The sequence below is a fragment of the Mauremys mutica genome, chromosome 10 (genome assembly GCF_020497125.1).
Source record: "Mauremys mutica isolate MM-2020 ecotype Southern chromosome 10, ASM2049712v1, whole genome shotgun sequence".
Taxonomy (NCBI): Eukaryota; Metazoa; Chordata; order Testudines; family Geoemydidae; genus Mauremys; species Mauremys mutica.
The window spans coordinates 58,053,625-58,080,902 of NC_059081.1; the positions used below are offsets into that span (position 1 = coordinate 58,053,625).

Below are 27,278 nucleotides of genomic sequence, written 5' to 3' on the forward strand. Positions count from 1 at the left end.
TATTTTAATCAAGCACAGTGAAATACAAAAGAAAAAGAAAACTTTAATTGGATTAGAAGAATATATGGACCAAGTACACATCCCATACTGTGCCTAGCTTACAAGACTTACCCCAAATGGTTGCAAATTATTTTATTATTATTTAGGAACAGACTATTTCAGCAATAAAAATAAGAATGAACCCTAGTTACAGAGGAATACTCACACATTACCAGCTTCTTCTGAAAGAGCCTCCACCCACAGCGTTGAAAGGGGGAAAATATGATGTGTTGAGAACTGCAGCAAGGGGAAGGAAGGGGGAAAACAAAAAATAAATTGCTGATACACCCATTTGCCCCACCCCAAATTCCTTATGATGCATCTTCCCCCGCAGTTTTGTCTCCCCACAGCTGAGAATAGGCATGAAACCCGTGCCCTGAAAGCTAGTTGCTCCTAGAAGTGCCAGCTGCAAACCATGACACCTGTGAAGCCATAAGGAAGACCTTGATGTATGAATATTTTTTATGTTTGACACACAGGTTATTTCAACTCTCTCTGGAAACAGGCAACACTTCTCACTTTTAGGTGTCCCAACACCATTGTGAGACACAATATAAAAACCTAGATTAAGAATGACAGACTCGCCATATGGAAAAATTGTCACATGCTTTCAACCAGCTGGGGTGAAAATAGTTTTCATTTCTGAGAGCTACGGGAGTTGGCTCACCTGAGCATGGACTAGAGCATCATTGAAGAGGATGAACCAGTTCACGGAGAATCTCCCGGCATGCTGTAGGGACAGCCCCCGATTACTGCTTTCACAAATTAACCGACGTTCTGGTCTCCTCAAGGAATCCTACGATTAAAAAAAAAAGTGCTTGATAGTTTCTGAAATTCAGTGCTGTTTGTGTTATGATTATTGTTCACAAGAAGGGACAAAATTGAGATACTGCATTAAAAACTTCCAAAAATTAGAGAGGCTTAAGTAGAACAACATCATCATAAAGCAGGGAAATGTGCGGAGAGGAAAGTAGTGACTTCAGAGCCAGGCCTATACAAACATGCAATAGGACGCTAGTGATAATAACTCATACCGTCATTTTCCCAGGAAAGGTCTTCCAGAAGCTCAGTGTGTATTCTGCTTCCTTCCTTTTCCTATTGAGATGGACAGCAAGAGTCTCATAGCAAGAACTGGAATCTTGTAGTTTTTGGTATTCTGGAGATGTCTAAAGGGTAACAAACAAAAATAAGTGGTTTTGTGAGACACATTTCAAAGGATGTGTACCAACCACAATGGGTTAGTAGTTATGAGCCCCTGACTGCAGGGGAGGTCACCCTGCTGCTGAGTGGCTCTGTCCTCAGGCCCTTTGTGACAGCAGAGGTGCAGAGGGCTCTGTGTGCTGCCAGTGACCGATGATCCCTTCAGGTGCGGGGAAGGCTGCGGTCCTGCCTGGCAGAGCAGAGACTCTCAGCCAAAGCCACAAGGAGGACGACGCGTCCCTGACGATGGGGGAGGCTACCCCACTGTTAAATTGCTCCTGCCCAGGGGCGCAGCCCTTTAGAAATAGGATGGCCTCCCCCATGCCCCATTCTCCTCCTTGCTGTCACAGGCACGAGGGAGCAGGGCCATGACAGCAGGGCCACAGAGGTCTCCCTGCATGGTGGCAAGGCCAGTGACACTCAATCCCTGCAGGCGCAAGTGGGGTGGGAGGCCGCATGCCTGACAACTATTACCAATCAATATATTTTTTCCATCAACTTCAGCATGTCAGCTGAAATCAACATGTACTGACAGTGATTAAAATTGAATTCTGCCAAGCCTACTTATAAATCTAAAGCGATAAGGGTTTTAATCAAATTGTTTTAGTATAATATTTGTAATAAGGCTAGTTTAGTGATTTCATGGTTTGGTGATACCAATGTGTAATCAAAGAACAAGCAATTTCCCCCCCCTCTCCTCCCCAAAATCTCCTACCAAGTAAGTTTCATACATGACAAGATGGCTTACCACTTCAAAACACGTAGCAAGCTTTAGCAAAACTCTAGCATAGTTATGAAGTCGTCTGACTGGCAAGAAAAACAGGGTATTTAGCACTTCGACCAACTGTATGTTTTCCTCCTTCATTTCAGCTAGATCTTGTAACAATTCCTGGTTTTTACCTAAAAAGTCACTAAAGGTGAAAGAAATGACATAAAACCTTAGTAATGCTTTGCAGTACTATTACAGAGGTCCCCTTATGGGGTTATATCAAACCAGCAGAGATTAAAAAGAGCAAGATGAACAGCACATAGGATCCATTCCCATTATGGTTTAAGGAGATTTGTTATAACATAGTAACATAGCTCTATGCTAACTTCAGTATTTGTTTTGGTACAAGTAATGGACTTATTTGCTGACGTTAGTTAATTTAGTGACTGTATGTATGAGCAGATTTGCTGAAAGAAGAGTTTCAGAGTAGCAGCCGAGTTTTTTCATGAAGTTGATGGATTTCCACTCCATACGGCTAAATGCAGTGCCTTGCATAATGACAGGTTTCAGAGTAGCAGCTCATCTCAATTGATTAGACTCTTCCTGTTGGTATGCATACTTCCACCTTTTCATGTTCTCTGTATGTATAAATATCTCCTGTCTGTGTGTTCCATTCTATGCATCCGAAGAAGTGAGCTGCAGCTCACGAAAGCTCATGCTAAAATAAATTTGTTAGTCTTTAAGGTGCCACAAGTACTCCTGTTCTTTTTGCTGAAAGAAGAGTTACTCTCCAAGGAGGAAACTAGACAACTACTTGCCTTTTTCCATTAGGTCTCCAACTAGCCAGGTGAAAATATATATGGAGAATGGGTTTCCATGCCACCTGTTAAACTAATGCATCTCTAACACTGAGAAAAGTGATGTGCATAACAAAGTGCAATGAAAAAGTCCCTATCTTTGCTCCAGTGTAACTCCCTAAACACATTTGTGTATTCTATTCCCCACCACTGTTGTTCAATGAAGTTGAATAGCCCTTTCCCCCAGCTAGAAAAATCATATCCTCCCTCAAAGATACACAGGGAACTTAGTCAATCCTCAGTCCGATTTCCTAAACGGAGGATTAATTTAGTTCAGGTAAGAGGATGGAAATAGTTATAAGAGTACTACATTTGGGAGCAAGAACAGGATTTCTTCATACACAAAAATCAACCCCACTTGTCCTTTCGTTCAACACAGCTGTGGGTGTGGGTGTGCGCGAGAGAGGGATGACAACACACACAGAGGCAGTTATTCGGAGAGAAGCTATTTGAACAGGGAATTCTGTGAGGCTCAAGCAAGTTGAAAAGGCAAGTAACAGAACAAAGAACCAGCTTGGAGACTTGCACAGCAGGACACCTAAGAAGAGTTCTACATGATTAGCAAGGTGCTGCCTCACAAATATCAAATGAATATACCTTGCCTAATTCTGCCCATGAGATTTATGAGCAGTGATGAGCTGCTAAAATCTTAACAACCGGTTCCCTATAAAAAGTTCTGATTTAAGGGATGTGCCACAGTATGTATTTTTTGTACCAATAGGGTTACCATACGTCCGTATTTTCCCGGGAGGAATTTTTAAATTTTAAAAATTCCGCCCGGACGGCGATTTAAGAACCAAAATGCCTGACATCTCCAGGAAAATACAGGTGTATGTTAACCCTACCTAAAGTTCTTTTTTAAAAAAGATGGGCCTGAACTTGAAAGGAGCTCCGTTTCACATGTGTGGGTCCCCACCACTCCCTGGGGGTGTGCTAGGGTGACCAGACGTCCTGATTTTATAAGGACAGTCTCCATTTTTGGGTCTTTTTCTTATATAGGCTCCTATTCCCCCCCCCCCCCCGTCTTGATTTTTCACACTTGCTGTCTGGTCACCCTAGGGTGTGCACATGTGTGGGTCCCAGCTGCTCCCTGCCCCCCTCGTTGAAGCAGGTGTGCAGGGTTACTGCCCTGGGAACTGCAGGGCACCAGTGGATGTGGGGCTGGCTGCGGGCAGGGGGTGCGGCAGAGGCTGGCTGCGGGCAGGGGCAGGGGCTGGCTGCGGGCAGGGGGTAGAAGGCAGGGGCTGCGGACTGGGGGTGGCAGAGGGTGCAGGTACTCACACGGGGAGAGTGGCTGTGAGCAGCCCGAGCAGCAGGACCCAGCGGGGAACCCACCAGGCAGCCGGAGCCCCAGAGCCAGAGGTCCAAGGAGCAGCAGCAGCAACCGGGCCAGGAGGCAGCTCACATGGCTCCTGCAGCACAGCGCAGCGCCCCCCGGTGGCCGGGAGGAGGAATTACACGCTTCTGGAGCCCATCAAAGCTTCCCTTGCAGGGAAGCCAGTTAACAAGCGGTTCTAAGACCGCTTCAAAATTTAACAACCGGTTCATGCGAACCGGCTCCAGCTCACCACTGTTTATGAGCTTTCTTGTTCAACAAGCGTAAGGGGAAAAAGAGCCTTCTTTGGAGATAAAGCTGCATTTCTTTGGTCACAAGACTAACAATCTGGATAGTTTGCATTTTTAAAGTGCTTTAAGATCCTCACAGGGAAGGCTCCATAGCAGTATCAAGTAATAACAGAGTCCTCATGCGCACTGGTCTTACTCACTGTCTCAGAGGAAACACCCAAGAGTCTGCCAACAAATTAGGACTCCTGGTGAAACTTATATGTAAAAAAAACAAAAAAAGAAAAAGTATAAGGTTTGACTACTAAAATGTCTATATTGGGAAATATCTATAGGAGACCAGCTGACATTAACCATTGACAGACTATCCTGCTGAAAAGCTCTCAAAGAATGAAGGATTAATTCTGAAGACAATTATCTGCAAAGAAACAGCCTTGTTTTTTTGCTACAAGGAACAGACCAGATTTCTAAAACATATTTCCTCCCTGAAGTTTCTGAACCTGAAAAAGTGTTAGCTATTTAATGAGACTTAGTAGTGACAGCTTCTAATACTGACACCAGACAGTGACACTAGATATAAAGAATTCAGTATGCTGAGTAGCTCCACCATCTGAAATGATCAGTGGATCCACAGGTTTCAGAGTAGAATCTATTTCCCTATGTTAAGTTCTCCTCACACCTTCTATGGGTCATCTTAATTATCACTTCAAAAAGTTTTTCTCCTACTGCTGATAGCTCATCTCAATTGATTAGACTCTTCCTGTTGGTATGCATACTTCCACCTTTTCATGTTCTCTGTATGTATAAATATCTCCTGTCTGTGTGTTCCATTCTATGCATCTGAAGAAGTGAGCTGTAGCTCACAAAAGCTCATGCTGAAATAAATTTGTTAGTCTCTAAGCTGCCACAAGTACTCCTGTTCTTTTAGTGGATCCACAGTTTGTTCTAGAAATTTTGCCCATATTGGGAGTTTGAATTTAGAGCTTGCAACACTTCACCATTAAAAAAAATTGACCAATGCACAGGTAGATGGTTCTGAACTTTTTTCCATTGAATGGTTTCATATTTAGCAAGGCACAGATGATCCTCAGATGCACTCTAGAATTCTTTGCATTGGCTCCTAGGACACTTTAAAAGGAGGTAACACAGACATGTTTTATGGAGTGCTTTGTACACCAGAAGATGGACAACTAACTGAGTCATTCCCATATCACTGGAAGAATTGAGACAAGAAACTTTTGCAAGATTGCAACTTCTTAGACACCAATTTACAACCCCCAAATTGCAACCATTTTTCCAAAGAATGAAGAGAGCCAAAAGATGTATTAGGTCGTTAATTCTGCATTGACTGAGAGATGAACTGTTACTTTCAATTGTCATCAAACACTGATAACCATCATTTTAAACACTAAACGTCAGTGACATCATGCAGAGCAGCTTGAGAGAACCAATGCTATGGAGAGTAAAGTACAGTTACTCTTCCTTCTAGTCAAAAGAAGAGTTCCACTCACCTAATAAGGGACAGCGTTCTCCTTGACGAGAATAAGATTAAAAGAATAATATTCTTAAAAAGGGTTGCCTTAAAATGCTGTACTATTAAATATTGCAAAATTAACAATGAAGATAAGTTAGGAGAAGTATTATTTAAGCTTATTAGCTCTTGAAGAAAGTTTACTCCCAAGTAAATCCATGGCAGCTATGTAAGGATCATATTTATAGGCATTGTGAATGCGTGATCAAGGTTTAGCCTTCAGCTAAGGTCTCATGAGCCATGATCTGACAAATCTATTTAAAGTAAAGTTAGTCAATTTTGTTTACTCTTTCTTTCTCCACCTTCAAGAGAAAGCAGACCTAACTAAATACCTTCACTACTATTTATAAAAAGAATAATACATCATAGGCTAGGTCTTCACTGGGGGGGGGGGGAGTCAACCTAAGATATGCAACTTAGCTGAAGTCGACGTATCTTAGGGCGATTTACCTGGCTGTGAGGATGGCGGCAAGTCGACCACTGCCACTCCCCCGTCGACTCCGCTTCCGCCTCTCACCATGGTGGAGTTCCGGAGTCGACGGCAGAGCGATCGGGGATCTATTTTATTGTGTCTACACTAGACACGATAAATCGATCCCCAGTAGATCGATCACTACCCGCTGATCCAGCGGGTAGCGTAGACATACCCAATAGCTGAGGTCAGGTATAGTGAAATTTCTCTTCACCTGATGGGAAAGAAATTATGGTACCCAGAAGTCCTGAGAAATCATGTGAGGGAAGCCAGGAAAAAAGGAAAAAAAAAATTCCATCTGCATGTCCATTAACATGCATATATGATAACACAACAAAGTAAGTCTGATTAAGAAAATAAAACACTAGAAAAGATTTACTTACATTGCTGGCTTTGCAAGAAGCATGAATCCTCCCATCACCAGAAAGTTTGTTACAGATGTGCAATACCTAGAACAGATAAAAAAAAAACCAACACCTTCTGAAATCTCTGGGGAAGAAGGGCAGTGAATTCCTGTATCACTCAGCATGTTTACCAAATACCAGGAGATTTTTAGTGCCTACTTTATTACAAGATGGCTCATAAGATGCTTTTAGGTCAGGTTCTCTCCTATATGTATATAATGTAGAATATAGAATGTAAATGTGCAAGTGTATCATATATATCTATCTATATCTATATATATAAAAAATCACCTTAGTTGAAAAAGATTCACTTGCACATTTACATTATCAACCATAATGCAGCTCCGAGGTCAAGGTTTCCATAACGAACTATTAACTCAGCCACATTCCACACGGTGTACATTGCTTTCCAAAGTACCGATTTAACCGTTAGTGCAACGTAGCTCTGTTCCAAATGCTAAGGTTTCTATAGCAAAGTATTTCCCAATATCTGTGTAACCACGAAATGGCTATCTGGTCCTACACAATGGGCTAGTTTAATTTCTTATTATATTAAAAAGGTTAGGATATCTTTCCTGCCATTTCAACCACTCCCTTGACCAGAAATTTGAATAAACATTTCTCTGGAGTGCTTAGGGGCAGGCCTTCTACAATCTGAGCAAATGGATTCTCTTGGCCATAGTATTTAATACAACCAACTGGCAGCAAACAAAACCAAATCAGAAGCAGCATGTGTATGGGATATTTTCTGCAGTGTCGGTTTGAGCTTTTCTTTTTAGGAAAACTGGTTTTGCACTTCATCTTTTGTCCATACCACAAGGGGCTTTTGTTGAGCAGTACTGATCTTCAGAAGAGAGATAAAGTATGACTTCCATTTTTGCCCTAACAAGAACGTTTGTTTGTTCAATTAATCTTTTGGCATTACTTGGGCATGCCTGCTTAGCCTCAGTGATACCATGAAGCTGTGGATTTAAAGGAATACAAAAGTTCACAGTTTTGATCCTGAATGGAAATAACTTTAGTTTTTTGCTGGTTTCCTCCCCGCTTCTTTAATCTTCTTCTCTCTTACTGTCTCTCAGGCTGGATGTTAAGCATACTGATGAGTAGAGCCCTGCAAATCTGTGGATATCCGCAGATGCGATTTCCACAGACCATTTTTGCAGATTAGATGTGAATACAAATTTTGTATCTGTGCAGGGCTCTATTGATTATTATTTTATTAGTCATTGTTCTTGAAATATTCAAGAACAACTTGTCATAAAACCTTGTCCTACGAACCTTCAGGTTCAGATTAGGAACATGCTCTTTTTCTTCAAAAAGGCAAAAGGGGAGCTGCTGTAGGAAGAAAACATTTAGTCTGGATCTTCATTACTGTTGGATGAAGATCTTGAACTATGAGCCCTCTTATTCTCTCAGACTAGTGCCTTGCTAGACACTGTTTTCCGGAGAGGAAAAAAGATAAACTAAAAAACGAGAGACTGCTTTAAAAAAAAAACAACAAATCAAATTCTTGGGCTTCTTTCTTTGTTTATGTTTAGAGATGTACAGTTCTAAAGTCAAGGAGAAATTCCATTTCTGTGCAGCTAGACAAAAATATTCATCCAGATCAGTGAGACAGTTTTGGTTTTCCTGAGGATCAGAGGTAGGAGCCTGGGGATTTATATCTGAACGCAGAATGACAAGCACTACCTTGGAAGCATTAAGTAAAGGTTAAAAAGTCACCTGGAAAGAAAAATAACCTGAGCGTGTACCTTTTATAAAGAAAACTTGAAAGGATTTCCCCTCACCCGCACGGGACAAATGAGAAAGTCAGATTGTGTCAATCACAGGAGATTCTATGGTGACTGAAGAACTGATCAATTTATGATATCACAGGAATTGAGAGGAAAGGCATTTTTAATCTTACTATTTTGAACTGTTTTTTTAAAAATGGGTGTAACATCAGTACCCAATGAACATTTGGAACAAAGAATATCTTCGTTAAAGACAACATTGCTGAGATTTCTATCGAGAAAAAACAAAACAGAACCAAAAAAAACCCACCACACACACCAAGCAGATTTTTAAAGAGCTCCACAGGTCTTCACACATCAAAGCATTATATATAAGGGGAAGGCAAAACTATATAAATAATTAGGCTTGGTCTACAATTAAGACTTTTAGTAGTATAACAACCATTTCTTTGGTTTAAAAAAAAAACACACAATATAGTTACAGCAATATAACTTTTATGTTTAGAAAAGCCCTTAAGAAAGGAGGTGAGGCAGTAAGAAGGTCTCCACTGACACAAACCTTCCCTGTTTCCCCAAAGACAAATATATACCTGAGGCCTCTGAAGTAACTGTAACCTTCCTGAATACGCTGAATCTTTGTTTTCTCACCAACTGCAAGAGATACAGGGCAGGCCACAGAAGTGTCTGCCATAATCAACAGTTTTGTGAGGTATAAAATCCAGCTTTGCTTTTCTGTTGTGTGGGTGGAGGAGTAAGGGTAGAAAAGCTGTTAAAACATCTGCTGTATTGGTAGTCTGAGGGGCTGAAGAGGACTAAGTTCTCCAACTTGGGTGATGCCAGGCTGAGAGGGAGGTTATCTCTAGCTCTGCTGCTTTGACTGCACTACTTTTAAAAAAAGGCACAAGTTCCCCTCAATATATAAGTGGAGTATTCAATGTGTCCACTTCTTGAGGTACTGTTCGAGCCTCTTAATTTTGTAATTGGTTCTCTCAGTCATTTGGCGATTCTACCTAGAAATGAAGGAGCTCTGCTAAGGTGCTTCAGAAAAGAAGGTGCTAATTATCAGAAGACCCCTAAAAGCTAATTTGGCAATATAAGCAAGTTGCCAGATATGCCCCTTTTAGGGGGTAAAATTGCTGTTATTTATGCTCTGAAAAGTGGGAGGCCTGAAGGTAGCCAGGTCCTGCTGTGTGAGTGTGTGAGAGAGAGAGAGAGAACAATATGGCAAGGAACCAAGAAGATAGGATTTAAACCGAAGCCAGAGTAATTGGTCCTTACCCCTGAATCTGCCTGACAACAGGCTAGCCCCACTTTACCATGTCTGTCATTCTTATAATGGCAAAAAAGTGTCACTATTGGCAATGCTGTAGTATAACGATCAAGGACAACTCGAAAGAGTTTAAAGGTCTCTTTCAAACCTCAGATCAGAAACTGAATCTGTAGACTTGGGGAAAAAAATATCACAAATCAATGCACTTTCAGAGATGTTAACATCAGTTCAGGTTCAATGTTTCCACCACAACAGCCAGTAACACTAAACTGTATAAACAGTGCAGCGGGCACAGGAAGAAAGTAGTGTCTAAAGAACAGCACTTTATATTTTAATATCTAGATTAAAAGACTCCCTATAGGAAAAGATAGAAAATGGCTTTACGAAGGTAGCATAGAAAGACTGGCTGGGAAGTAACAAGTTCGTAGTGTCTGGGGCCACAGGAGAGATTCCCATCGGAACAAAGGACCATCACAAACTTCACCACGTCTGCTCTCAGTGCAAGGCGCACGCCTTTGACCTAGCCTTTTCCAACATGAATATATGGCAACATGTGTTTAACCCTATTTTTATAGATTAAAAATAAATTCCCAAACAAAAACACTCCACAGTACACTTCTCCACCTGGACAGAAGTTGACAGAACACATGACAGATACTAGCCATGTTGCTTAATGCACTACAAGAAGGCATTCAGATATGACCATGACGAGTGAAGTATAAGAACCTATAGAGAGTAGAATGGATGGAGAAATATGCAGAGGAGGTTGAAGAGAAAGACAGCAGTGATGAAAAACAGCAGCAGACAGGAGGTGAAAAACAAGAGGAGACTCAAAAAGAATATGCAGAGATCTCAGATGAGAAGGAAACAGAGAGAGAAACCAAGAAAACCCACCCTGCCAGAAGCAGCACCCCCTTTTAGTCACCAATAATGTGGAAAGCACCAACTACATAAAAACTAACTAATAGTAAGAACCAGCTCTGGAAACCAAGTCACAGGAAAAGTTGTATCTGGAACAGACAGGAACAGAGATGGTGGGGAGATGTCTGTTGCTGAATAACTCATGGGATGTACTTATGCATGATGGGGTTTGGGGTTGTGTGTGTGTTATTTTTTGCTGAGCAAAAAAACCTATATCTGCTGATATTGTCAGTTTAGCTCATTAAGAGAAACCAAGTGCCATTTACTGTTGCAGACAGAAACATGAAAATTGTCATCTCAGACATTAAGAGAGGGAAAAACCGGTTATTCCAATTATTTTTGTTTTAAAATATATTCATTCAAATACAGAAGATTGCAAACTTAGTGCTATCTTTAACTGTTATATGGTGGACACCATGGCAATTAGTGCCTTGGGAAGGAAGAAAAAAAGGGCTAGGATATTTTAAAGTAATTATTCTAGAAACTAGAATGGCTCCAGCTTTTGGATAGAAGTTTGTAGCTAGTTTTCAAAATGTGTGTACATAGTTAAGTACTGCTCTTGTACTGGGCAACTTACACAAGTATTTGCGTAAATACCTCTGAGACTGAATTATCTCCAAAAAAAAAAAAAAAGGGCATTCAGATTAAACTGGTAAAACCCTTTATAGTATACGTATATGTATTATATTGATGCCAGAGATGCATTGTTCTGTAATAAACATTTTTTACAATATTACTTCCTGCAGATGTATGTGCAGCAGCCAATCAAATGTGAATAAGTGAACCACTACATTTTTCTTTTTAAGCATCAAAAAGATCTAGGACACTCTATAGACAAAGGACTTAAAAATCTGTAGTTTTTAAACACATGGAGGGCTCTTTAAGGGAAAAAAATCTTATTGCAAATTATTTGAGTTAGGGTTTATCTATGCTTAAAATGCTACAGTGGCACAACTGCAGCACTACAGCTGTGCTCCTGTTGCTGTAGCTAATCTAGCTCCACAAGAGGTGGTAGTTAGGTCAACAGAATTCTTCCATTGACCTAGCACAGAATACATCAGGGTTTAGGTTGGCATAGCTACATTTCTGAAGGGCATGGATTTTTTACATTCTTGAGACAGGTAGCAATGCCAATGTAAGTTTTCAGTGTAGAACAGCCCTTATATTGCAAGATATTAAATTTGCAGAACATTAGCATGATGCTTGGCAACTGAGGTTTCCTTATGCCAGTCTCCTTATTATCTATTCTTCTCTGATTACAGAAATATTCTGCTCTACAGAATAAACCTGCAGACACTCAGTATGAGACAGATTTTAATACTTGCTCTGTATAACTGTCCAAGAAGAGACTAGAATGCTTCAGGATGGACAAGCTCTTTGCCTCCTTTATCCCATGAAGAAAACTACTCAGAGAGGCTCCATGTTGACCAATCAGATAACACAGCTTGCTGAACCTGCTTGCCATATCCTGCAACTGCTGGACTGTAGCTGCAGTGCCCAAGTTATCTGTAAGAAATAAGAAAGCAATATAACGTACATTTCCAAAAGAACAGTACCAGGTATATTGATAATGGGAATTAATCCAGGCACTTAATCTGCTATTAGAATTTTTTATTTCAAAGAATGTTATGACCTAGTGAATGTCTTCAGACTAACTGGGGTCCCCATTCACTCACACTCACACTCTCTCTCTGAAGGATTCAAGGAATTCTCTTACCTAAACCTAGAAGGGGTCTGAGGACCTGAGATTTGATCTCACTCAGTTTGCAATAGAATTTTCTCTCTGTGGAAGCCAACTCGTGCAAGCTTGCAATATATCCCATAATGTTTCTGTCCACCAAGGCCAAACAGTCGTCCCCACCTGCTGTCACGCTGCTTATGTACCCTAACTGAAAGGAAAAAAAAATAGAAACTGCTTTAACATAGTATCCTAATACAAAATGAGAAGTAACCTAAGGTGATGAGCACAGTATAAAAACCTAGACTGGCAGATTAGGATCTTTGCTGGTACTAAATAATTTGATGTCCAAGAGCGTATCTAATACTAGGAAAGTTACCCACTGTCAACTAATGAGTGTCAGCTATCTGTTCCCCTTCTTCCCCACCCATCTATGCTAGCAACCAACCCATTTTCAATGCTTTCTGATTGGAGAATGACGGAAAGGAGGAAGTGAGGAACCCATATTTAACATCCACTGTCAACCACTGGTAATTTTACCAGTGTCAAAAGGGCCTAGGAGAAAAAAAGATTACCCTTAACTCATGCAGCTGTCACTCATACAAGAGATTCTGACCATGAATTCAACTACTTTCAAAACTGCAAAATGTTTTAGATTTAGCTTTCCCTCAGTTTCTTCATGCATACACACCACATTCCACCCTCAAACAAACGATTTCTCCTTAGTAGAAAAAAGATGATTTTTGCTCTTTTTCAATGTTTGGGAGGCACACTGTTCCATTTTTCTCATTTTTTTCAGAGCTATATCAATCAGCTCCCTTTCTGATGTGGAAGACAAGAGTTAACTGATTGAGTAGGAGTAGTATTACAGTGCTAATTATGGTGTCTACACTGAATTGTATCATCAAGGCTGCAATACTACTCCTACTCTATCAGTTAACTAATGATTCTATAAAGCAGAATGCCTCACTATAAAGGTCACCGTGAGCTCTTATGACTTACTGTGGAGCTCCACCAATACTAACTCAGTTTCAGCTACATATAGTGACAATGTTTCAGATCTCTACTTTTAATTCCCATTTAGTTAAATCTTAAAGATCTTCTTGGAAGAAACACTGAGCCATCTCAAGAAAGCATCAGTACTATCTAAGCCAAACAGAAGGAACAAGTAGTACTCACCTTACTACAGGCTAGCAACGGAGTTGGACTCTTAGTGCAGTTGTTTCCGGGTGAATTATTTTCCCTAGTCTCCTCTCGACCACTGTAATATAATCCAGGCTGGAAATCTTCTCCATCCACTAAGAAGAGGGAATAATCTGGTCCTGCTGCTGTGCTCCAGACTCCACTATCATCACACACCTGTAGTTTGGGGGGGGGGAGAGAATAGTATCCACCACTTATCAGAGAAGGGAGCCTCAACCTCACACAAGAGCTGTTTCTACACAAAACTAAGAAGGCTGAGCACCCATAAGAATCCTGCAAGGACTGACATTCTTTAGATGGACATTGGTCTCCTTAACAAGTAAAATGCCTGTGTCTTGTTGAAAACGTGGCATGTCTCAATCCTTGTACACCATGCCTGATGCTTTGTAAAATTAATCTGCTTTGTAATTTAAAAGCAAACAGACAAATATGGAGATGGTTCAGATGCTGCTCTCTATATAAATTCCAACAGCATAAGAGACAGCCATTTAAGTTCCTATCTACTAGTTTGTAGGGGAGCTGCAGAACTTTCCTAGTTGTGTGGCTGATGTTTGCCTGGCTGAATGAAACAACAAAGGGCACAGACAAGTGGTTTAGTTCAGGGGTTCTCAACCTCTCTCTTTCTGAGGCCCCACAACCACAACATGCTATAAAAACTCCACAGCCCACCTGTGCCACAACAACTGGTTTTCTGAATATAAAAGTCAGCCCTGGTGTTAGGGGGAAGTAAGCCAGGCAATTGCCCGGGGCCACGCCACAGGACCCCCCCCCCACCCACCCACCAAGCTACATTTCTCAGGCTTTGGCTTCAGCCCCAGGTGGTGGGGCTCAGGGCCCTGGGCTTCAGCACTATGCAGTTAGGCTTCAGCTTTCTACCCTGGGCCCCAGCAAGTCTAATGTTGGCCCTGTTTTGCGGCCCCACTGAAACCTCTTGCAGCCCACCAGGGGATCCAGACACTTGGTTGAAAACCACTGGTTTAGTTGAACCTAAACTCATCATTTGGATACACATATCTGATCAAAGAATTTGCTTCTAAAGCCGATCACAACAAACTGATTCTTGTGTCAGGCATGACTAACATCTCCAGAAATATACAGACAAAATGACAAAAATGGTAATTAGGTGATTAGGATAAAATGAATGAACAGCTTTAACTAAGGTTATAGTCTGAGAATTACCAGAACTTTGAGGGAGAAAGATGAATAACTGGGAAGAGACAAGTTATGCTATCAACACCAGATCTGAAAATTATCTTTCAAGGAATAGTATCATCTTAGATTTGCACAAAGAGGTAGATATATTTTTAAAAAGACACTTTACAAAATCTAAGACTAAACATGTTGGAAATTTTTGTTTCTAAACAAATAAGGATTTAAAGTCAGAACACTGGAGCATTAAGAATGTGAAAGAGGAAACTTAACAGAAAGGAAACTTGTTTGAAAGAAATGTAAGATAACTTTCTCTGTTTGTAACTCCATGTCACAATTTTTTAAAATAATTCAGTAGAGACTAACTTCATGTAAAAGTGATGTTTTTTATATTAACAGTGCCTCTTTAAATAACACTGCTGCCAGTTATCATGGGATCATCTGAAGATCAGGGTAACAATGGAAACCAAAAGGTTTTGCAACTTTAGAGCAGTGCCAAAAGCTTTTTGTGGGGGTATTTTAATGAAAGAAGGTCAGACAGTTTTTCAAAGTTCCTTAAGACTCTCTGCTCTGGGAGGAGCCTGTATTATCAAACAGATATGGAATTGAGAAATAAGACAGTACCTTTGCAAGGCGAGGGACAGTAGTTGGAGAATGTAAGTGACCAAGCTGGCCAAAGGTGTTACTACCCCACGAATATACCTGTGTAAAAACATGGGGGGAAAAAAAAAATATAGTTTGCATGCACCGAGTACACAGTAATAAATCCAGCGTGACAAACAGCATTTATAAACACTACACTTATTTTTTTTAATATATATATATATATATATATATATAAATAAATAAATACATACATCACTATGGATAAAAATTGTAAACAAAAAAATAAAAATCTATATTTGAAGGGGCAGCTGAAGAGAAATTTAGGGAGATGCAAGTTCTCCAAAGGAAGTGCTTCCTTATTTCCACTCTCTTCCTACTTACATTTCCTCATCTGTGTGTGTGTGTGTGTGTGTGAGAGAGAGGTAACCACACTCAAACTATTACATTCTTGTAAGCATAGCAGCAAGGACACATGCTCATACAAAACGCACAAAGTTAATGCAAAAACAATAAAAAATTCATCATGCACACCACTCAAGACTCTCATTCCACATAAGAACAGAGAGCTTGGAAGCACATAAAATAAAGACCAATCCAGAAAACAGCGAACAAGACAACTATGCTGTGGATGCATGATAATAGTGACCGTTATCCTCATACCTGTGATTTGGCAGTGAGTGCCAAGGAATGGTGGCCACCAGCCGACAGTTGTATCACTTCTTTGCTGTCCAGACTTTTTACACATAATGGTTGAAGCCTGTAACACCCAGCACAAAAACGGAATCAGGGGTACTCAGCATGAAACATAAGAGGCAGGGAACACCGAATATAAAATACTTTGTATATTTTTGAAACAGAACAACATGCACCACAGCACCAGAGATCACAAAGCTCTTTGGTGATAAACTAGCTTAGTCATCAGGAGAAGACTACTGAGCCGCTCCTCTGACACACTAAGTATAATTTCACAATTGACTTCGCCACTGGAACCAGGATTTTGCCCTTCAAAGCCACTAATTATCCTGCATAAATCACATTCGTGGTAATAGTTAAAACCAAGATTTTCAAGAACAGGAGCCTACCTTTGGGGTCTTAAGACTATATTCAGGTAGTTGACAGACTTTCAAGAGTTTTGAGCACCCAAAAACTCCCATTGTCCCATGGGGTAAGATTAGCTTTTTGCCACTGAAATCTTACCTTGGCAGGACATCACCGTGTCCTAACTGTCCTTCCTTCCCTTTCCCCCAGCTCCACACCTCAGTCCTTAAAGATGGGAGAAGTGCATCAGCCTCTCCACTATAGGTTGGGGTCAGAGCCACTGTCCTCATTTTCGCCCGTCCTACTTTTCTTAGGAGCCTTGGAGAAACTAGAAGCAGACCAGGAGAAACTAGAATCAGTTTTCTTTTTTAAAAAAGCCCCACACAGAAACTAAGATAGACAACACTAGTTTATCCCTATTTTAAATTAAACACAGCATTTACACAGAGCTAGTGTATTATATGATATGGGTACCATTATACTGAGTCACTTGACTTCACTGATAAAGCTTCCTCTTTAGGTATTTTACTTAAGATTTAGTAATGCTGGAGAGCAAAAAGGTACATAGTTGAAGGCAGCTTTAACAGCATATATGCCAATACAGATCTAGGTATTAAACAGAGTTTACCCATTATTTCCTTTCAATAGCTGTAAACGCAAAGTATGTAGTTACACTGAAGTGAATATGACCTGTGACATTCACTGCCAATAAGGTATTTTTCCTGAAAGAAAAACCACCCTGTAGAGATCATACATCTTCCGATAATTTCTCTCAGCTTGGAAAGAGTGTCACTGAACTCAGCCTTACCACTGTGTGTTACACAAACTACTTGCATATTCAGAACATTAAAAGCAAGAAAGAAGGAGACTGGCTGAGAAGTTTGGTAATGGGACAGGGAATTTTTCTAAACCATTGGCTCCAAACCAATCAAGAGTAGTAGTGACAGAGGGTCAGACCAACTGACATCTGTTATGCAGCCTACATGAAGTGAGTTGGTGGTTACCAGTCCCTTTTGTAATGAACATCCATCCATATCACCAAAAGTGGCACCACAATGGGTTTGGGATAATCCTTATTTTAAGGTTAAAGAACAGTCCTTTGTCTTGCTCAAATAGCATGCATTTTCCACTAGTCTTCTCCCCTCTCTCTCCACATTCAACAAGGTCTGAAGGACTGTTCCTTACACACATCTCAGCAGGGGGTTTGAATCTGTGTTCATACTATAGGTAATATTGTTAAATAAGACACACAACTAGTAATTACCACACTACATTAACTCTCCCTGGCCTCTTGGTTCCTCCTAGTCACTATCTTACCTTGGGACAACAAGCCAGGCAGGGAAAGTCTTCGACTGACTCCTTCAGATTCCTCTTCTCGAATATCCACTAGGCTAGAACTCTTCTTTCCTTGCATTGATTCCAGTTTGACTTGCTCTTCCCGAGTGTCCTTCAGCCCCTCAGGACCTGGGGAAGGACTACCAGACTGAGAACCTAGTTCACCTGGAGTTGTGCCATAGAAGTTCATTACTTTCTTCAGAGACAATGCCCCAGCTTCATATGTAGCTGCAACTCTGACACCAACTGCTGATGCACAAGAGACCACCAAGCTGTTCAAGGCAGATGTACTTACACCTGGAGGACCGGGGAGACAAGCAGTGAGTTCTTCTTCTTGAGAAGGCTAAAAACAGAAAGAGAAATCAATTAAACCTATCATAATTCCCAACCCAGGGCAATAGCGTGACCTTAAATAAATCTAGTACTCTTACCCCCTCTGTTGCATTTATCAGACACTGTTAAACTTTTTAGTAGTTTAAGTCTACACTTCATAATAACCCTTTATAGCTGGAAACCAGTACCTGTTTCTGTATAAAACAGGTTCTCTATTTCATATTGGTTTGGCAGTGAAGGGGTGTTAATTCGTGCTGGGACGATGGTGTGTGTGTGTGTGTGTGTGTTTAAGAGAAGAATGCATGTTTTGAAAAAATAAAATAACTAGGGTCATTGCAAACAAATATAAAAAGAGGGGTTAAATTCTGGGATTATAAAACTTTAAATTCAAGTCTCTGCTGTTGACTACAGTATATCATCAAACATGCTACCTTTATGAGCAGACAGCTGGGAAAGCTTATCAAAAGAAAACAAATGATTAACTTTGCTCATACTGACAAACAGACATCTAGTTAAAAATTGTTAATAAAGCTTTATACAGACAGCAGTATCATAAGCAGTAATGTACCAGAGAGGCTTCTTCAGGCAGACCTCAGAACTTATGGCTCTGGTATAGATCAGAGGACAGTCATCTAAAGTTTACTGTTATAGTCAGCCAATTAGAACCAGCCACTATATAAAAAGCAGTATACTGAAGCCCTATCAAAAACACTGCTTTCAAGCTATTGACAGATATCAAATACAAAAGGCAGTAAACCCCATTTCCCTTCTTCATATAGGTCCCTTAATACAAGGCTGCCTATAGCCTCCCTGTCAAAAGGGATCCTTTTGACATCTTCCTTGTGAATAAGGAAGACTAAGGGATACTGGAATAATTCTTATTTATGAAATACAAGTACGACAGATGTGACAATTTCCTGCAATATTGTGGACAAACCTTACTGAATTAAGTTTAAGATTTTAGGAGAGTACTGTACTAAAAACATAAATGTTTATGTATTATTGTGGGATTGTATACAATGTCTGGAAGGGGAAAAGACAGATATGACTAATGTAAACCCTGAGAAGTGTTATGAGCTTCAAAAGGACTCTTTTAAACAAATGTACCAGAGAAGAATGAACTTTTAGTTGAGTGGGTTTCCTAGGAAATACTCAGGAGGGAGGGAATGCAAATTCTAACCTTCAGACCCCAACCTTTTAAAGGTACACCTTGAGGAGAACCCCACTGTCTGCTAATTACCTGTTCCAAGGGTCCCAAGATCAAAGGCCCAACCTGTCTAAAGGAGTGACTCTCAGATTCATGGAGGTTCTTGCTCTGAGCAAAAGATGTTATGAATGTGTAACCACAGAAAAACTCCTTTGTGGGGTTTTAGGGACTTACCATCTGCTAGAGCCCTGGTTGCAGCGGAGTGATCTCTGGTAAGCTTACTAGCATGCAGATAAAAGAACTTAATATGTTCTCTCTCTAATAATTTCACCTTCAGGATAAATATGCTTGCTTAGGAAAGGCTCTGTGGCAACTTCTAACAGTGGGTAATTATGCTGTTGATAGCTTCTGAGCTGAAAGCAAAGCAGGCCTGCTTAGGCAGTCTGACTTGCTAGGGAACTCAGAGTATAGACAAGGAATGGTTCAGCCTGCAAAAACCCCAGTAAGGAGGGAGAGAGAAATGCAAACCTTCTCCAAGAGAGGAGAAAACTAAGGAGCTGGGAGCCTAGAGTGAATGACCATGGTGGACCATAAAGGGGGAATACAGGTGCAGTTGCCCTAAACTGTGACAGTAAGGATAAACTAGCAGGCTACAAACACTGCCAAGCAACCCAGAAAGATACAGTCCATTTGTGTACGGAAGCTATATCAAGAGGGAAAACCTCTAACTGCCACTGTAAGTGAAACATTACACAATCACCTTCCGTGCTTATCTTTCCTCTTCAAAACAGCATCCATATATTGCATGGTGTTAAGATTCAGTTGAGTCTTCAAGGCTTTGAGGTAATACTATACTGTATTTATGGGAACTGTGCATGAGAAAGTATTTTCAGAAATATTTGGGGGAGCAGGAGGGGGAAGAGAAGAAAATGAGCAGGAGACTACTTGTTTTCTACTCCTCAGAGGAGTCCACAACTGTTGAAAATAAAAAGTTGTTTTACTTTTACCACCTCCTCTTCCTTGACTGCCAAAATCCAACAGTGTGGGAGTATGGAACTGGCCTCTCTAGAAGAAATCCCACATACTTACAAAAGATAAGCTTAAGAAACTGACTCACACATAGTATCTGCAGCTACTGCAGTAACTTTCCAAGTTCAGCTGTGAAGCCACCATACTGCTTGTACAGTGAGATGCCATTAGCAGTACAAAGGATTTTCCTAGCAAAAACAAACTTCCCTAGCATAAAGTTATCTAGTGGGACAGACCTTGGGTAGGGATGGGGAGACAACACTGCTGGACAGAAATCTGGTGTGGTCTTCTACAGAATAATCTACATATTACATCACTTAAATAGTCTTAAGTCAACCAAGTGATTATTTCATAGTTTGAGAGATGACATATAGGCAAAAAGTTTGAAATTGGTGGTTTCTTTACACATTATACTACCTTTCCTCTTCCCCTAACCCTCCAAAATAGCAACACATTTTAGCAGATTCGATAAGTCAAATCAAGAGTTTCCCTTCCGATGGCTACTAAAAGGTCTGCTGATTACTGCTGTCTTCCAACAGTCATAACATAACATAAGTTTGACATGTGGAAGATTAATTCACCACTCATTACACTGTTGGTGAGGTCTCCCAAAGTGGGGCAAATAGGGAAAAAAATGTGGATCCTTCTACTTCAATAAAAAGATAACTATCCAGCTAAAATCCTTAGCTTGACTCAAGAAGAATCAGACAAAATTGTGAGGGTGATGAGGGTCTCTCTCTTCATAGGAAGGCAAGTATTATACCAGCTGGCCAAATCCCAGAATATTGATCTAGCTCAGGGGTCTCAAACATGCGGCCCACGAGGCTCTTGTGTGTGGCCCGCCAAGCTCCCCCCGCTCCCCTGCCTACCCGCGGGATTGCCCCCTGTGCTGCTGCAAGCCCTGTGCCACTCTCTGAAGCAGCTGCCAGCACGCCCCTTCGGTCGGGGGTGGGGAGGGGAGGGGAGGGGGAAAGGGGAAGGAGGCAGAGGACTCCTGCATTGCCTCCTTCCAGGCACCCCCCCCCAGCTCCCATTGGCCGGGAACAGGGAACCGTGGCCAATGGGAACTTCATGGGAGGTACCTGGAGGAGCGGCAAGAGCAGCAGATGCATGGAACCCTGAGGCCCCCTTGCTCCCCCAGGGACTGCAGGGACACGATTCCAGCTGCTTCCTGGAATGGAGCAGTGCGGGGCCAGGGCAGGCAGGCAGGGAGCCTGCCCTGGCCCCAGTACGCACCGCTGCCACCCCGGAGCCGCTCTAGGTAAGTGGCGCCGGGCTGGAGCTTGCACCCTGAACCCCTCCTGCACCCCAACTCGCTGCCCTGAGCCCCCTGCCACATCCCACACCCCTCCTGCACTCCCTGCCCTGAGCCACCTGCTGTACCCTGCACCCTGACCCTGTGCCGCACCCCTCACCGTCTTGCACCCCACACCCCAACTCCCTGCCCTGAGCCCCTGCCACATCCCACACCCCTCCTGCATCCCAACTCCCTGCCCTGAGCCCCCGCCGCATCCTGCACCCCTCCTGCACTCCCTGCCCTGAGCCACCTACTGTACCCTGCACCCCGACCCTGTGCCACACCCCTCATCCTCTTGAACCTCACACACCAACTCCCTGCCCTGAGCCCTCTGCCACACCCTGCACACCTGGGGCAGGGAAGGGGTGGGAAGAGGAGGGGCCTAATGGAAGGGGTGGAGTGGGGGCGGGGCCAAAGGCAGCGAGGGGTGTGTGTCAGTGATGTGGCCCTCGGGTCAATGCACTAGTCCTCACGTGGCCCTCGTGGTCATTTGAGTTTGAGACCCCCCCCAATCTAGCTGAACATTATAGCAATATATCCTAAGGCACTAGAGAAGGGAATGGGAAATGGGTTTTACTGGGTTCTCACCACTGCACAGTCCACAGCACACAACTAGAGAACTATCTGGCAAGGCTGCTCATATAAAGGCCCAGGACTGAACAAACATGATGACAATTCCACTCTCAGTCCAAAAATCACTTCTGTATTTGGGTTTAATTCCTAAAACTGTGAAAGAAACACTGTGATAACTCCAGAATTGTAGCTATAGCTTCAAAATTATGTTAATATTGAGAATCCTTTAGTTTTCATGAGCACATTACAGGATTTCATGAATACAGTACAAATATTAAGAGAAAAAAGTATAGACCAGTGATGGTTGGTACCTGTTCAAGTTCCGTACTGATGCTTTTCTCCTGGTTGTCATTTAATGGGTCATCTGACAGATTCTCCAAGTATTCTTTTACCGCTTTTTTGTCAGGAAACAAAACATTTCCAGGACTGGAAATACCACTATCTTCCTGTCCATCATTGTTAGAAAGCACACTTGTCATCTCTGATTCTGAAGCAGCTGGCTCATCTTCTACAAAGGTTTTCTGACAATCCTCACTTTGGCTACCTGTAGCACTTTTCCCCTCAAGAGTCTCCAATGAGGAGCAGGAGACATGGTTTTCTGATTGTGAGTCAGCCAGTGCCACACCTAATGGGCAGCAGTGACTATCCGATATGATTACATGGTCTTCTTTATCTGTCATCGTAATAAGGAGCTGGCTGCAATGGTTGCATCTCTCTGGGATAGGTTTCATGTCCTGTGCAGGGAGACATTGTACAAGAGCCAGGCTGTGGTAGGCTCCACAGGAAACTTGGAGCACAACGCGTCCTGCCAGGTGTTCTACCTTTTGTGGCTTGGTCACTGGGAAAGTAGTTGTTATGAGACCTAGCTGACAGCCACTTCCCCATGCCCATATTTCTCGGCTTAATGAAAGTGCCAAGGTGTGCTCCTCTCCACATGCCAATTGCAAAATCCTGACTGACAGCAGGGGACTGGTTTCAGAGTCAGAAATACTAATAGGATTTGGTTCTCGCAGATAGGGCTGGTTAGCCACTGCACACTGGCCAGCAGAATTGTTTCCCCACATGTATACCACACCACTCTCAGTCACTGCTCCATTATGGTAGCTTCCAGCTGCCACAGTAGTAACATGTTGTCCAATCAAAGCATTTTCTAAGATGGGGCTCTTAGTGCAAGTTTCCTCTAGCCCAACCCTCCAGGGAAGTTTTCCAAAGCTGTAGACCTCACCACCTGAAACACAGCATCATTCTAATGAAGTTAACCATATAAACAACTGAGGAACTCATTTAATAGGATTTTCATTTTTAATTTGTTCTGGGCTCAGTGTTAACTGCAGTTGTTGAAACCAGATCTCTCAGATACTTTCAATAAATAACTATTAGGGACTCTCTGCTATTGCTGGCAAGAGGACCTACACTTGATACTGATTTTTCTGTTGGTCCATTCTAGTAAATCACTAGCATGGATGCATTATATAGTGGGGATTTAGCCTATTATTGCATGCTGCCTTTAAAATGAATTGTAGTACATCCAACTTCAATTTTTATCTATGGTAGGCTCAAAAGCGAGCTTTTCAGTTAATATCTTCATGAATGAGTGCAATTCACCCTGATAGTGCTAATCATTCTGATATACTAATGTCAAGAGAATTTGCATAAAATTCTCTTAAAATGCATAAAACATATTCCATTTCTTAATATTTACACTTTTCATCTTCAGTAAAAGTTCATTTTGGACCATCATTAATATTGTAGTATCAAACTTGAAATATAACAAAAGAAACTCTAAACTGAGGCTTCCACAGAGACTGTGGGCCTACCACGTACACTACAAATACAACAACGTTGGCAGAGCAGGTTAAAGCATGGTTCCCTTCTCGCTGTACAAACATTCAGTGTCCCTGAAGCATGCCAAAGTGCTGGCCTTTGATATGTAGCAAGAGTGCATAAAACAGTAAACATTTGTCCTACTATTTATTCCTTAATTATGGAAAAATATACTTGTTGGTTTGACCTTTTAAACAGAGATAATGTTGATGAAATTCTAGTGAGGCTAAGATTATGGTAACAGTGCCAACTCATTTGAAATGAATCAGCAAGCAACAAAAAAAGTAGACTCCTATAAGGAGGATTGATTTGGCTAACACTTTTTTTGATAGTTATGACTGTAGTGATCACTGTTATATATCCATAAAACAGTACACTTCAAGTCAAATGTACATAGAAGCAAAGTTTTTCTAGTTCAGAAATGTTCTATTAGGCAATGGAGTGAAATGGCAGGTCAGATTACAACTGGCTCTAATTGGCACTCCCCTACACTAGAACATTCTTTACCTGCAGCTCAGTAACATTCAAAGGTGTGAAATTCTTTTCTTCCTTTGAAAACATCAGAGAAATATCAAAGACATTACTTCCAGTCTAATCTTTACAACAGTATGCCCATTGATCAGTACAATCAAGTGACAAAATATATCAACACCCAAAGGAATGGTCTTTCGGAAAGTATTTTTTGATTCAAAGAGTCAACTGATCAAACCAAATTTCTCTGCTGCATCTACTTGCTTGCAATTTTTCAGAACTTTAAAAAAAAAAACCACCCACCCAAAGTTATTGCATATCAAGAGGACTGACTTTTTGTAATGTTGTATTTTTTAAATCCAATAAATTGTTGTAACATGCATTTAGAGGTAACACAGAGGGTGAAATAGATCCAAATTATCTTGCCATTTTATAAGTAATGCTTCTCAACTTTGAGCCACTTTTTATTAAAGAGAAAAATTAACCCAGTGCAATTTAAAAAGACTGATGAAGATAAAGTAGAAAAAAAAACCTGTCTGTCTCTTACTCAACCTTTACAATAAAGACATTTTGGCAGTAATACAAATCTTAAATATTTCTTTAAAGTTTCTTTTAGAATTTTACACTAGTTTCAATCTAGAATTAAACAGGAATTTTAAGTTGTTCATGGTCTGTGACCTAAAACAATACTGTCATATACCTTCTGTTAGAAGCAATCCATGGTTTATTCCAAGGGCCGCCTGCAGTACGGTCTTTCCATTCCAGCCTGGAAGTCTCTCAGGCGTTACAGAGCAGGAACCAGCCTGCCAGATATGGACCAGGCCTCTCTCTTTGGCTCCTTCTGCCTCTACTGAGCTATTTAAAAAAAAAAATAGGAAGAATCAGCTTGCAATTTTCTGCACACCTGTTTACTTTTCATCTACATATAGGAAAGAGAGGAAGGATGGTTCAGTGATTAAGGTACTAGCTTTGGACTTGGAACCAAAGTTCAATTCCCTACTCTGCAACAGACTTCCTGTGTGACCGTGAGCAAATCACTTACTTTGTGCCCTTTTTCCTGGCCGTAAAAATAGCACTTACCTACCTATCCTAGATGTTGTGAAGTTAAGTGCATTAAAGATTGTGAGATGCTCAGTTACTATGGTAATGGGGGCCTACGGTAGAGTATGAAGTGACACCTGACCTCTAACAGTCAAAAGACCCTAAAAACAATTAACCTCCTGCTAAGGGGTGATGTTCACACTTTTGAGCATGGTACATCCATTACTGTCAGAAGGTGGCTACAGAAAATATTCATACATTTTAGAGTAGTCTCATCAAACCATCTCTAGCTACGAAGAAAGTCTATTTTTGAGAAACTCTGGAATACCCAAGATCAGGTAAGACTAAGTTGTTCAAATGAAATGTTGTCTTATTTCAGATTTTTCTTTCCACTGGATTTCCGTATCAGAAAGCGGAGGAGGATGACAATGACCAACAAGAGCTCTTGTAAAGTTATAAGTACATCATTTGGTCCAACTAGTAGAACCAATATTTAAATTTAAAGAGAGTTTTTACTTTAGATAAATAATTTCATTTAAAATAGAGTTTGCTGAAAATTAACTAACTGGATTTTTATCCAATTAGGAAAAGTAGTAATTAATGTGACATATTTTGGATATTTTACTAAAAATTTAGTAAACTTTAAAAAAAGTCACAGTTGCAATAAATTATGGAGAGTACCAATCATCCCATAATCCTGTAGTATGATTAAGCTACTACATTTTTTTCCTTTGGTCTAAAATACTGTACAGTATTCTAAAAAATGATACAGTAACTCCCCACTTAACATCCTCTCACTTAACGTTGTTTCGATCTTATGTCCCTGTTCAATTACAGAACATGCTCCATTTAAAGTTGTTCAATGCTTCGCTATAACATCGTTTGGCTGCCTGCTTTGTCCACAGCTGGCAGCCCCCCAGCAGCTCCCCTACGCCCCCTCCCCCGACAACGCCTCCCACCCACCGGCAGACCCCAGGGTTCAGCGCCTTCCCCCTCCTCCCTGCGGCAATCAGCTGGCTTTTGGCATTCAGGAGGGAGGAGCAAGGACTCCCGAATGCTGCAACCAGATGATTGCCGCTGTGGGCAGAAGGCAGGGGAGGGAAGGGGTTACCTGTGCGCCAAGTCCTCTCTCCTCCCCCCTCCCTCCCGATCATCATAAGCCAGCTGATTGCCGTGGGCAGAAGGGAGGAGCGAGGACGCGGCGCATCTCCCCTCTCCCTCCCCTGCCTCCTGCCAGTGGCAATCAGCTGGCTTGCAGTGTTCAGGAGGCAGGGGAGAAGCGAGGACACAGCGTGTGGAGTAAAGTGGGGGTGGGGGGGAGAGAAGAGGCAGGTTAATGGTGGAGGCTTGGAGGAAGGGGTGGTGCGGGCAGGCCGAGGGTTGAGCCCCCCACCCCGGTGCGGGCAGGCCAAGGGTTGAGCCCCCCACCCCGGTGCTTGCAGAGTAAGGGAAGCTGCTGCTGCGCAAAGTGCTTCTCCTAGCCTACAGCACCTTCAGCCTCCTTGTCTCTGGTGCCAGTGGGCTAAGACGAGGGCTTACTATAGTACTGTACTGTATGGAAAAAAAATTCCCTGGAACCTAAGCTCCCCCCCCGCCTTTACATTCATTCTTATGGGGAAATTGGATTTGCTTAACATCGTTTCACTTAAAGTCACATTTTTCAGGAACAAAACTACAACGTTAAGTGAGGAGTTACTGTATTGACAAAGAACATTTGGACTAGAGCTGTGCAAACCGATACCTTGATTAGCTGGTCAAACTGGAATATAAGCAGAAAAAATTGTTTCAAGATGGCACAAAATGAAAATTTTTCAGAAAACAAAAACATTTTTGTTTCAGGTTGAATGAAATGTTT

At 41.6% G+C, this 27,278-nt stretch overlaps 1 protein-coding gene across 1 annotated transcript in view; it reads right to left on the reverse strand.

The window, feature by feature from the left end:
• The window catches only part of ALS2 (alsin Rho guanine nucleotide exchange factor ALS2), a 66,520-nt gene that overhangs the window by 33,363 nt on the left and 5,879 nt on the right, over positions 1–27,278 (reverse strand). The window contains exons 3-16 of the mRNA XM_045032167.1: positions 25,083–25,237; positions 22,399–23,315; positions 17,691–18,051; positions 16,533–16,701; positions 15,996–16,092; positions 15,354–15,431; positions 13,557–13,736; positions 12,417–12,588; positions 12,025–12,205; positions 6,755–6,820; positions 1,988–2,150; positions 1,074–1,205; positions 707–835; positions 206–276 (exon numbers count right to left, since the gene is read on the reverse strand). Of these exons, the coding sequence (XP_044888102.1) occupies positions 206–276; positions 707–835; positions 1,074–1,205; positions 1,988–2,150; positions 6,755–6,820; positions 12,025–12,205; positions 12,417–12,588; positions 13,557–13,736; positions 15,354–15,431; positions 15,996–16,092; positions 16,533–16,701; positions 17,691–18,051; positions 22,399–23,315; positions 25,083–25,237 (2,871 nt within the window). The remainder of the gene's footprint in view (positions 1–205; positions 277–706; positions 836–1,073; positions 1,206–1,987; positions 2,151–6,754; positions 6,821–12,024; positions 12,206–12,416; positions 12,589–13,556; positions 13,737–15,353; positions 15,432–15,995; positions 16,093–16,532; positions 16,702–17,690; positions 18,052–22,398; positions 23,316–25,082; positions 25,238–27,278) is intronic.